This window comes from Desmodus rotundus, chromosome 12 (assembly GCF_022682495.2).
Source record: "Desmodus rotundus isolate HL8 chromosome 12, HLdesRot8A.1, whole genome shotgun sequence".
Classification (NCBI taxonomy): domain Eukaryota; kingdom Metazoa; phylum Chordata; class Mammalia; order Chiroptera; family Phyllostomidae; genus Desmodus; species Desmodus rotundus.
Window position 1 is genome coordinate 87,955,640 of NC_071398.1, and position 12,175 is coordinate 87,967,814.

At 39.9% G+C, this 12,175-nt stretch overlaps 2 protein-coding genes across 6 annotated transcripts in view; one reads left to right on the forward strand and one right to left on the reverse strand.

The window, feature by feature from the left end:
* Positions 1-5,920, reverse strand: part of ODR4 (odr-4 GPCR localization factor homolog) — a 30,395-nt gene extending 24,475 nt beyond the window's left edge. Inside the window, exons 1-4 of one of the 3 annotated variants that reach the window (XM_045188727.2) lie at positions 5,700-5,920; positions 3,018-3,084; positions 2,752-2,872; positions 295-429 (exon numbers count right to left, since the gene is read on the reverse strand). In XM_045188727.2, the coding sequence (XP_045044662.2) occupies positions 295-429; positions 2,752-2,850 (234 nt within the window). In that variant the 5' untranslated portion in view covers positions 2,851-2,872; positions 3,018-3,084; positions 5,700-5,920. The remainder of the gene's footprint in view (positions 1-294; positions 430-2,751; positions 2,873-3,017; positions 3,085-5,699) is intronic. The other 2 variants (XM_024552533.3, XM_024552523.3) reach the window with 2 other exon arrangements.
* The window catches only part of TPR (translocated promoter region, nuclear basket protein), a 58,974-nt gene continuing 52,692 nt past the window's right edge, over positions 5,894-12,175 (forward strand). For all 3 annotated transcript variants that reach the window (XM_024552493.4, XM_024552501.4, XM_024552511.4), the window contains exons 1-7: positions 5,894-6,061; positions 6,416-6,724; positions 7,855-7,959; positions 8,884-8,957; positions 10,180-10,276; positions 11,404-11,507; positions 11,843-12,007. In XM_024552493.4, coding sequence (XP_024408261.3) covers positions 5,992-6,061; positions 6,416-6,724; positions 7,855-7,959; positions 8,884-8,957; positions 10,180-10,276; positions 11,404-11,507; positions 11,843-12,007 — 924 coding nt within the window. In that variant the 5' untranslated portion in view covers positions 5,894-5,991. The remainder of the gene's footprint in view (positions 6,062-6,415; positions 6,725-7,854; positions 7,960-8,883; positions 8,958-10,179; positions 10,277-11,403; positions 11,508-11,842; positions 12,008-12,175) is intronic.

Sequence of the window (12,175 nt, forward strand, 5' to 3'; positions counted from 1 at the left end):
GAAATAAGCTACATGACTAGTAGGAGGAGATGTTAAAAAAAACACAGATAAATATTGACAATGGAAAGCATAGCATGCAAGATCAAGAAGTCAGACTGCCCGGGTTCAAATCCCAGTTCCACTAGTTATTCTGTAATCTTGGGTAGGTTACTGAACTTCAAGAAAGAAAATGCAAGTTGTGAAAACTTATGAGTAAGTACTCTGAAATCCTAGTCTAGTAATCTGAGGGTAAAGTGCTCTCATGCTGTCAGTCAATAAAGACAAACCGAACCACACAGGAGAAAACGGGATGACCTGCTTAGCATGCTCTGTGGCCCACTCTTCATCCATGTCATCCAACTTATCTCTGGGAGGTCTGAGGTTCTCATTGTTTTCCTCTCTGGGTGGTGTTCTAGTGGCAAGAACCACATAATCCTTTTGTGAAGAACACTTTAAAAAAGTTAGAAAAGCGTATTAGAGTGATACCTGACTGAGGAATGTAATACTCTTATGATGGACAAAACCTGAGCAACATTGAAAACAGCTTAAATTGCTAATACCTACATTACATGGACTCTAGAGAAACCAGTTTTCACGGATAGCCTCACTTTTCTCACGTTACCTTTTAATATTTAATACCACCCTGTTATTTATTTGGACGTCCACTGTGAATCACGTAATGGTCACTGCAAATGGCTTCCTGGATGGGTGAATACATTGCATTTAAACCAAACGATAATGAATATGCTTGGTCAATTTTCTAGTTATTATATTTATTGTCTATATAATTGGAACAGATTCGGTGGTTCAGTAAAATAAAGCAACAAATGACCTTACGCATCTTACTTTCATTGAAATGAAGAATATTATATGTCAACAGAAACTAAAAAAGAAAGAAAAAAACATGCAACAACAACAAATACAAATGATAACAGTGGGGAATTTGTACATGTGTGTCCAAATTAAAGTGATACCAGATTTATGTTCCTCGATTTTAGTAGCAGTTAAATGGTAATCAAAGGTGGGGAACTGAAAGATAAATTTGGGGAACATTTAATAACTCAGATTTATTACGCTGGAAGTGTCCTATAAAGAGTCAAAATAAAGCTGCTAACACAAGTTCGTATGGTGTCACCCTCAGACATCACCTGCAATTCCCGTCATTTGTGTCATCTTGGCCTAGAAAATACAGGAAATTATTCTACAAAAATTGTTTCCAGGGAGTTGCATTCAAACGGACACCCGACAAGGTAGGCACTGATCAAGAAAGCTCTTCCTCCTCATAAAATCTATGACTTTGAAAAGAAAATGACAGGAGGAGTAGGAAACGGACAAGCTTGAGGGGAAGTAGAGTACGGTGGTGAACCCTGGAATGCAGGAGGAGGAGAACGGTGTAGAACGGTGGAAGGAAGGAAAAGGCAGCAGGAGGAAAGGCAGGAAGGAGCATCCTACACTGCGGGAGGCTGGTTTCTAAGAAAGAGTCTGCGCACAGTAGGGCAAGTCTGGAAGAGAGGATTTCTCCCTGATCGTTTATCTTTACAGATCTCATCTTTCTCTACAACTCTTCTTCCTGTAACATTGTTTTAAATGACGGGAAGTGAAAAGTCTTACATAAAAAGTGCCTAGCAAAAAGAGCCCTATATTAGATACTATGCATCCTGAATGAAAAAGTTGCCAAGAGAGGCGAGCTGGCCACATAGCGAGAGGCCCCACAGGGTGGCACCGCCTTGGCGACCAGTGCGGGGTCTGCCCTCTGTCTTACAGGTTAAGAAATCAGATTTGTGACCATGAAGGGCTGTGGCTACGTGAGTCCCCTGGACAGGGCTTTCTTTGTAAGTAGGTAACACGGGGCATCAAATTGCAAGAGGAGGTGGCTTGGGAGTGTGGATAGAATCAGAACAAGCGAAGTTAACTACGCAATTTGAGTGTTCTACAGCATCGGCATCGTGATAAAACATCCAGAAAGAAAATTGTCACAATGGAGCTTTATTTGCTACTAAGCCTCAAAACCAAGTCCTTGGGCCTAGTGCACTCTCCAGTAAGTAGTATTTAGGCGGACGTAAGCGGTTTGTCTATGTAACTCTTTTTGTTGTCGTCGCAGTTACTTTGTATTGCTGTCCCGTCCTCCTTGCTTATTACATCAGTTGGTGCTAACGCTTTTTAAAGTAACTGTTCAAATCTCTGTTCCATTTTGTGTTGAATTTTAAGGCTTAACTCTATGAGGAAAATGAAATATGACTAATATTCAAATTTCTCCCAACCCTTCCCCCACCCCCTTTTGAATCAACATTTTAAAGTCAGTAAGATAAGTATTCTACTATGTAACAAAATATATGACCACCGTTGCTACAAGTCTGAGTTCAGACAAACTAGAATGGGAATAAAACTGTTGAAAGCTACTTCTATAGAAAACAGTATAACCAGGAATTCATAAAGTCTAGAAGGGAGTACAATACACTTAGAAACACACACACACGAATACAAATAATGTGGCCAATAAAAATTCTAATTTTGGAGTTTTCACATTATAAATTATGTTTACACCGTCGGAAGGGAGCATGTGCTGACTTGAGTAAACCTGGACTGGGTTGGTCTTACTGCTGCTCCACATTTTTCTTTAAAAATCCATTTTAAATTTCCTTCTACATTCTATCCCTCCAGCCCCTAACCTTCAGTTTATTGTTAAATAGCATATATCAACTTTATTTTTACTCAACTTTAAATAGACAGGTAATTTGTGCTGTCAATAAATACACAGTAGAAGAAACATACCTGTCCTATTAAAAGACCGGAGACAAAACACTTTCCTTGGAGATTGAGGTTTGAAAGATACTGGCCAACAGTCTCTTCTACGATGTAGGTTCTTCCCATTATTAATAACTAATTCGATCTCCTAAATTACAAGAAAAAACACACAGTATTTTTAAGAAAAAATATAACTTCCAATGTTTTCCTCGTGGGGGAATAGAGAGAAGTGGTACTACTTCGATGCTATCACAAAACTTGCAGTGATTGCTTCTTACATAGGGTATTCTTACCTGCAAAGTTCAAACGCAGCTTCAGAATTCTCAACACGGTGCCATAGTAAGTGACTACTAATCAGAGCTGATAGGAGAGATGAAACTTATTTACATACTGAGGATAAAGGAGAGGACCCTAAATTAGTAGTCGGCATACTTGATTGCTCATTTCAGATACACTACTCCTCAGTTATCTTTGATAATCTCTGGCTGAGCCTCAGCACACTCATTTCTCAAACAGAGATGTAACTTCTAATTTGCTCACCGGGAGGTAAGAACAATCAAATCTCAATGAGCACACTATGAAGAACTGCTACGTTCTAGAAGCTGTGCCTGGTGGGATGGTACTAAGGTAATCCCTGACCTCTGCTCCTGAGTAACTCTCAGCACAGCAAGAGCTAATAGATAAATAGCAGTGCGGTAACAGCAAACATTTGTGTAGCTCCTACTGAAACAAAGAAAGGTAATGTAACTTGCCCAAGTGACAAGGCTGGGAAGTGGCCAAGGTGAGATTTAAACTCACTCTGGTTCTAGAATTCATGCCTTTAAATACTGTGCTCATCTATTTTGTAGCTCTTGTGCACAACATGCTTATTGGTTTATAAAATAACTCAGTGTGACTAATATAAATAGGGGAGGGTAATGATATTTAAATAAAAACGAAATTGAAGGGGTAAAACAAATATAAAATCCTTCAAAACTAACAAAAAATTCTGAATAAAAAGTCCAGATTATAAAACTTATCTTCAAAGACTTCTTAAAGTGATGCTGCAAAAATGCTAGATTGTGAGAAAAAAAAGTGACTAAAATTTGTTTCTTACCAAATAATTATTTTGACCAAAACCTTATTATTGAACTACTTCCTTCTAAATTTGTTTTAACATAATTCTATGTACTGACTTTGGAGTTGAAAAAAAATAAAGCAAAGGAGTCAAGAGATTTGTATCACAGAGCAAATCAGAATATATGCTTAATTCCAAATCTTCAAAGTTGTGTTAATAAAAAGGTGCTGTTTCCTAAAACAGGAACCCACCCCCCAAAAACTATGCTCGCGCGGGGGAGTCATACCCAGTCCCTCTGCTAACCCGTACCAAAGGGCAACTCCCGACTGTGGAGAGAACCAGCGTATTCCTCTTCCTGGCTCATGTTCCTTTGATTTGACTTTCTGTAGCTGGAAACCAAAGATACTGATTGAAAGAGCCAGGCAGTAATGAATGATGATCTCAAGGAGTTCACACTCACCGCGGGAGACAAAAATGTAAAGAGCGATGATATTCAAAAATGTTATAAAAGACTGGAGGAACACAGATGCAGCATTCTGAGTAGAAATGACAGTCACCTGAGTTCTACGAATAATTTCAGTCTCGGTACAACACAGTCAAGGCAACTGCAGACGTGCTGGGGCAGCTTGTCCGACAGCAGGAAACTGCCGCTTGCGATCCTTTTGCATTATCTAGAGCTAAAGCCCAGAGAATTGGCTCCAGTTTGAAACGGCCTACTGGATGCTGTTTTTTTGTTGTTGTTGTTTTTTCCAAAGAACCTGTTCGCTTTTGCCTCAAAATGCAATAAATTACTTCCTACCTCTTTTCTGACAACTGTGCAACGAGGTTGGGTTTGCACACCATTTTGGTTCAGAGTGAGTCTGGATAGAACCATCTGTCCGAATCATTAATGCCTCTATACAGGTAAGAGCTTCCCACTTTTAGTAGTGCCTTCAGGTCCGTGTGCATTTCTGTGCGTTAAACTTCCCTCTGCTTCATCATACCAGTCTACTCCTGCCCTTCTGGCCTAAAACTTCCTAGTCCTTGCAGGAAACAGCAGTGACTGTGAACCCAAAGGTATGGTATGTAACTTTCTAATCAGGTTTCTTCCAAGGTGTCACCCACCAGCCATGCTAATACGTAAGAAACTGAATGCAATAGGAAGATGAAAATGTACTGGGTGCTAAAATCCGGCTGAACGTCAGATTTCCCCCCCTAGTGTTCCTTTAAAACTTTTAAATGTAACGGACCTTATTTTACAAAGTGCACTACTAAAAAGGTAGATCTTGCTTTCCAGGGGTGTCCAACCTTTTGGCGTCTCTGGGCCACACGTTCACTATATTGCGACAGGTAATCACACAAAAAAAGATCTCATAATGTTTTAAGTAAATTTACGGTTTTGTGTTGGGCCACATTCGCAGCCATCCGGGGCTGCATGCGGCCCGCCGGCGCAGGCAGGACACCCCCGCCCTACACAGCTCAGTTTTTCCTGAAATGCCGTGTGTCCGCAGAAGCTTTGCAAGTTGTCCAAACACTGTGACGAGACAATCCAATTTCCCTGCACTCTGATTACCTGGTTTACAAAATTCAGATTTGGGATCAGAACAGGTCTGCAAACGTATGTAATTTCAGGATTCTGTGAGTTCAAACTTCTCCTGGCTTGTTTTAAAAACCTTCCTGAAAAATGAACCGAGCTCCTTAAATTTCTGTTATATGTCACTGTTACACACACACACACACATGCGCGCACACACACGGCATCTAAATAGCCATTTCAAACAAGGTGAGTTTGTCATAATTTGATTGGAGTTGTACCGTAGTGTCTGCCCATATGTTTCCTACAGTCCCTTCCTTCCTTCGAAAAGAAAGCTGTGTCCAAGTGCACACACACACACCACCTTCACACACACGAATTACACAGACCCTTAAGCTGACTCACCTGTACGCGTGGCCGATAGACCCACCTGAGAAGTGAGTTCAGGGTTCAAGTACCAGTCTCTCCAGCGGCCAATGAATTCATCAGAAAGCGACGGACTTCCCACACCTCACTTCCCACTCCAAACCCAGGGTCTCCCTCCGAGTCGGGTGGCGCAGCTTGATGACGCCATTGCCCCCTGCCTTCACCGCAGCGCCTTGGCCAAAGAGACTGCGGTCGCCACCCCGCCCCCTTCCGGGCACCGTTGAGAGCTTGGCGTGATCCGGGTGCCTGCGATCCGGCCCTGCCGGGACCAATGCCCTCTAGTGGCTCAGTGTCTAAAAGCCGCCAAAGAGGACTCCCCATGGCATCCCGAAGCTTAGACGGTAAGGTTGCCCTGCTTTTCAAGGAGGGACGTGAGCCCACGAGTACTCCATGGCGCCACCTCGCGGACAGTGATCACGCGGCCGGGCTGGGAACGCCGGGGGTCGGGGAGAAAGGAGGAAGCAGAAGCGGCTCTGCGCGATTGGGTTCGCCGTGGGCATTGAGAAAAAAAATACGTTTCCCAGAATCCTGCGAGGCTTGAAGCGGGTGGGAAGGGGGACCCGGAAATCCGAGTGCCGGGCCTCCTGTGAACTCGAACTCCCAGGGTGCACAGCTTCCAGCGGCTGCGCGCGCATCCGGGCCCCGATGCTGAGGCGCTACTGTTGCCGCCGCTAACCTGAGACTCGGTTTCCCAGGGTCCCGCCGCGGGAGTCTTCGGCGGGCAGGCGCACGCGAGCCCCCGAGCGAGGTGGCAGAGGTGGCAGGCCAGGCTTCAGGGTCCTCCTGGTCTTCGCCTTTCTTCTCCGTTTCTGCTCCATCCACCGCTGCCGCTGCGGCCCCCGGCCCGACCGACATGGCGGCGGTGTTGCAGCAAGTCCTGGAGCGCTCGGAACTGAACAAGCTGCCTAAGTCCATCCAGAACAAACTCGAAAAGTTCCTGGCTGACCAGCAGTCTGAGATCGATGGCCTGAAGGGGCGGCACGAGAAATTTAAGGTGGAGAGCGGTGAGTACGACCCACTTCCCGCCCTTAGTTCTGGGCCCGACTCCTCAGCCGTGGCAGGTCTTCTCCCCTTCAAGGCTCACCCTGTCCCCGATTTCACTGGCAGCATCACTTCCTCGGTACCGTGGGCGCCCTAGCCCTTATCCTTCCTGCTCTTCTCAGAGTTTGATTGCGAAGGAGCCCTTTCTGTTCGTTTTTGTAAATCTGAATCCACACTTAGGTCCGTTTTCTTTGTAGTTAGGGTAGTCTCAGAATAAGAAATTGGGAAGATTCAGGTCTATTTACACCGGACTGAAGAAGAGTCCGCAACCCCTGTCTAAGCCTCGGGTATCCTGTGTGTAATTTGCACGTAAAATAAGGATGATTTGCGCTCTGCCGTCTGCTCGCCTGCATCCAGAGACCTTTGTCTAATTGACTGCTCCGTGCATTTGTTTTGCGTGTGCGTCGCTCTGTCCGGTAACGAACGAGAATAGATACACTTTCACAAAAATGAGAAGGTGCACGTGCAGGGAATAAGTTTACTGTATCGGACTTAACTCTGAAAGTTGGAGTTTAATAGAAAATATGTCAACAACTATTAACACCTGTAGTAGACTCTCAAATAAAAAAAGTTACAATAGTAGCTTGAACATCCTTGATAAAAGATGACCATAGCAATTACCTTTAGCGAAATGCTAACTCCCTGTTGTGTGTGTTGGTTTACCAGTTGTTTGGGGGACGAGGGGATTGGGACTGGGTTTTGCTAAGTTGATTGAAAAGTCTGAATACATTTTTACTTCTGAAACTGTAATTATCAAGCAGAATTTATGTTGAAAATTAATTTTCCAAGTCCCAAAAGTAAATATAGTGCACTGCATTGGTTCATTTATTGAGAAAAGATTGAGTGGCTTCCAAGGGTCTGATGCTGTGCTGAACAGTACATACTCAGGTCCCTTCCTGTGGTAAGTTAACACGTTTGTTTTTACATAAATTTAATCATTTAATATTTGTAGGTATTATTTTGGCTATTTCAAGCCTCTAAAGCAAAGCAGCTTTTAATCTAAATAGCGATTTTCTCCATTTAATAAAGCTTGCTTGGTTGCTTTATGCTACGATTTGTGTTTGATTTTACTTTTTTCTCTGCTCTTCCATAGAACAACAGTACTTTGAGATTGAGAAGAGGCTGTCCCACAGTCAGGAGAGACTGGTGAGTGAAACCCGAGAGTGCCAAAGCTTGCGGCTTGAGCTGGAGAAGCTCAGTAAGTATTTCATTACATCTTTATAATATTTGGAGGATTGAGTTCTTCAGACACCTTTGTATACCTTGGAAACATTTACTTACTGTATAGGAAAATATTGATCAAGTGTCATAAACCTGCACAGAAATCTGACGTGTACAGTTACATTTGTATTTTTGGTTTATCATTCTGGATCTGTAAGTATGGAAGCAATAAATAACCTTAAAGCAAAATAGAAAATTTAGATGAATTTAGCAGGGCTTTTTCTTCTAATCAACTAATTGTTTAAATAGAACTTAAGACTGGAAGTATAGTAAGTAGTAATGTCTTTGTTCATTCAATTGCTGGCATATAATATAGGTGAGTCTTACTGGAAGAAAGCTTTTCTAATTACCTGTGTAGAAGAGAAACTGTATAAGGAGAGAGAGCCCATTGCAAGTGGATATTGTGGGATCGATAATTCAGTATCAAGCATAATTTTCTTTCTTCCATGTTAAAGGCTCTTTTTGGAATGATAAATAAGCAGAATTGCAATTATAGTATTTTTGCGATTTATTCTGTGTACATTTTATGTAGTTTAAATGTTATTTCTTCATATTTTTAAACTGTTTCCTTGTTTATAAATATAATTCACTCTTTTTTTATAGTTGACTTGGAAAATGTCATTGCTTAAGGAAATTCATAATTGCATATGCTTTTTACCGTAAATGTTTGGTAGAATGATCACAAATGCAATTTGGGAGATAGGATAGCATATTTTAAAATTTGGTCTAGAAATCCAGTAAATTTGGGGTGTATTCATGAATTGGGAATACACAGTATAACTCAGCCTTTCTAAGACTCAGTTTCTTAATGTTGAAGTGTGTATGGGTGGCAGTTGGGTAAAACCTGTCATTGCAAGTTTTAAGCCTTTGTGTTTATGATGATAAAACCCCTTTTGTCCAGACAGTCAACTGAAGGCACTAACTGAGAAAAACAAAGAACTTGAATTTGCTCAGGATCGCAGTGTTGCCATTCAGGTAAATGCTCTTCCTATGAATAAAACTAATTGTAAACATAATACTTCAGGAAGTTTTCTATTCTGATTTTGTTTATTAGTTACGTAGTCAATGAGAAGATGAAATATGTTCTATTAAGAGAATCTACTAACAAAAACGTATATATAAATTTCTTCATTGGATATTTTTATGTTTTATTGATTGCACATTTCTTTTACTCATTAGAATATGTTGGTACTTGATATAAAAAACACACACACACACTTGCTTGTAGCTCTGAAGCTTTTAAGTTCTAATTTTATAAATTCTTATTGTAAGTAAAGTGCCACAGAATTAGACTAGGATAGATATTTACAAGTTCATCCACCCACTCACCCTCTCATCTACCTGCCTTCCATCTTTCCTTTCTCTTAGAAATTATCTATTTGATGATTACTCTTGCCCAGGCATTATTTCAAGTATTGTGATACTGTTGGCGGTACGGGTGGATCCACATCAGAAATCATTTCCTTAGGGTAGTGATATGAATAACAAATCGAATGTAATTAACAAGGGCTGTTGACCAGTTTGTTTAATAAAGTGATTATACCTAGTGATTCTTTCTCTTTTTTTTTCTAAGATTGTATTATTTCTGGAGAGAGGGAAAGAGAGGGAGAGAAACATCCATCGGTTGCCTCTCGTGCGCGCCCCCCCCCAACCAGGGGCCTGGCCGGCAGCACAGGCATGTGCTTGACCAGGAATCTAACCGGGGACCTTTCACTTTGTGGGGGGGAGGCCCAGCTCACTGAGCTGGACCAGTCGGGTCTGCAGTGGTTCTTTAACCAGATCGAACCTTAGACTCTTTTCGTTGTGTTTTAAAAAAATTTGAAAGGTACTTGATATATAAAAGATACTGGGAAAGGGTAATAGACTTGATCCAAGGTGTAAATATATATATTGCTTACACCTCGGTTCAAAAAAAACCATGGCACATTTAAGTAGGACACTTCCAAATGACAGTGACATGAGGAGTTTTTTTCTGAGCCAAGGAAAAATAAGTTTTAAAAATCCAAAACACGAACGGAAATGTTGAGAGTGTAGGTAATTTTTAAAGTTTTTGCTGTGTGAGTTATAAAAGAAAGAAAACCAACAATCTTTAAATCTTAGCTATCATTGAAGTGACAGTTTCTTACTCAAGTTCCTATATTGATTAATCAGCTTGATTTTTTTCTTATTTGTGTATTACGCTTACTCTGTATGACAGAGCCAATTTACAAGGACAAAGGAAGAATTAGAAGCTGAGAAAAGAGACTTAATTAGGACCAATGAGAGACTCTCTCAAGAACTGGAATATGTAACAGGTATGAAGAAGTGCTTTAGCCTCTACCTGCTCTTTTCCTTTCTCTTCTAACAATGCTAGGAATTAATTCCCTGTCCATGCCTGTTGTTGGTATTTATTATCATAGATCAGAGTAGAGTTCAGGGTAATAGCCTATTGTTTCTCCCACTTATTTATCTTCAGATCGTTATCAAGAATTAAAAGAACTGTACACAAATGAAAAACATCTCAAAGAAGTAATTTGGACCAAGGTTGACATGCAGAGATACTTAACACAATGGTATTAATAGTTTTAAGTTGGCAGTTTAAATGTTCGTGTATAGAGGCTGAACTTTATTGTGTATTTAAACCTTTGCTAGTATAAACTATCCACAGCCATTCAATATAAGGACCTAACAAAGAGACCATGTTTAAAGACACATGCTGAAGTAGTCAGGAGGCAGGCATACAAATTATGTAAATATAAAGACTGTAACACACAATGCATTTGCTATATTCAGGTGAACATGACTCATATGCAGTTCAATGGCATCAAGTTCCCTTTGGTTACTTTTTGTAAGAGTTTTGAGAAGTTCTATTAAAAGAAAAATGTTTGAATATTTATGTTGTTACATAACATTTAACTAGACTTTTCCAGTCTCGGGAAAAAAGTTACTTCAGAGTATCTGTTATGATCAGCTGGTGGGTAGGTAAAAATTAATAGATTCTTTTTTCATAAAAACCTTGATGTGAGGAACATAAAGAAAAGTAAGCATATATATTCTGATAGTTGTGAGTGGCAGGTCTTTATGTGTACATATCTCATTGTTTTTTAACTTAACAGGTAGCTGTTTGTGAAATTTTCATAGACCTTTGGTTATATATCAGAAAAATTAATGTTAATTTTGTATATTTAACTTAAGATACTGCATCCAAATAAAATAACCAGTACAATTTAAATTGTTGGTTGGGTGCAGGAATTTGGCTTCTTTATCATCTGTTTATTTAAAACAATTATAATTAAGTATGGCAGAAATAAATTAAAATAGAGGAGTTGAGAACTACGTGCTTAGTATTAAATGTTTATATCCCTAGATACGCATTTTTGATGTTTGGTTCCTCTCAGCAACAAACAGTTATTATTTTCAAATTCTCTTCTGACCTTTCTAGAGGATGTTAAACGTTTAACTGAAAAACTTAAAGAAAGCAATGCAACAAAGGGTGAACTTCAGTTAAAATTGGATGAACTTCAAGCTTCTGATGTTTCTGTCAAGGCAAGTAACAAATAATTCCTAATACACACCATAAAATTTTTGCTTAAAATTCATCTAAATTTAGGAGAGTCATCTGTAAGGTAATTAAAGCTGTGTTTTTAAATGTCAGGGAATTAAGGATTAAGACAGTTTTAATTGAACTGTTTTGCCTATGTGATACTTAAGTTTCTTGTTATTATCTGGTTATGTTTTCTGTTAAGAGTTCTTGAAGATACTTGTTTGTATCATAAGCTAAAATTCTGCCTGTGTTCCTTGGTTGCAGACAAAATCGTTTAAATAACAATATATTATCCTTTACTATAAATATAAATGTTATTTTGGGGGGATTTCTTTAGTATCGAGAAAAACGTTTGGAGCAAGAAAAGGAATTACTACAAAATCAGAATACGTGGCTGAACACAGAGTTGAAAACCAAAACTGATGAACTTCTGGCTCTTGGCAGAGAAAAAGGAAATGAGATTCTAGAGCTTAAATGTAATCTTGAAAACAAAAAGGAGGAGGTATGTTAGTAAAATTGTATCTTCGTATTAGTTACAATTTACATTTGTGTGGCAGTTCATTAAACAGTCATTTAGTGGTATGCAAAAGTAAATGTAGGATTAAGGGTCAAACATGGAAGACATAACTCATAAACATTTTGCCCGGGAAATTAATCAATTGCTTTTAAG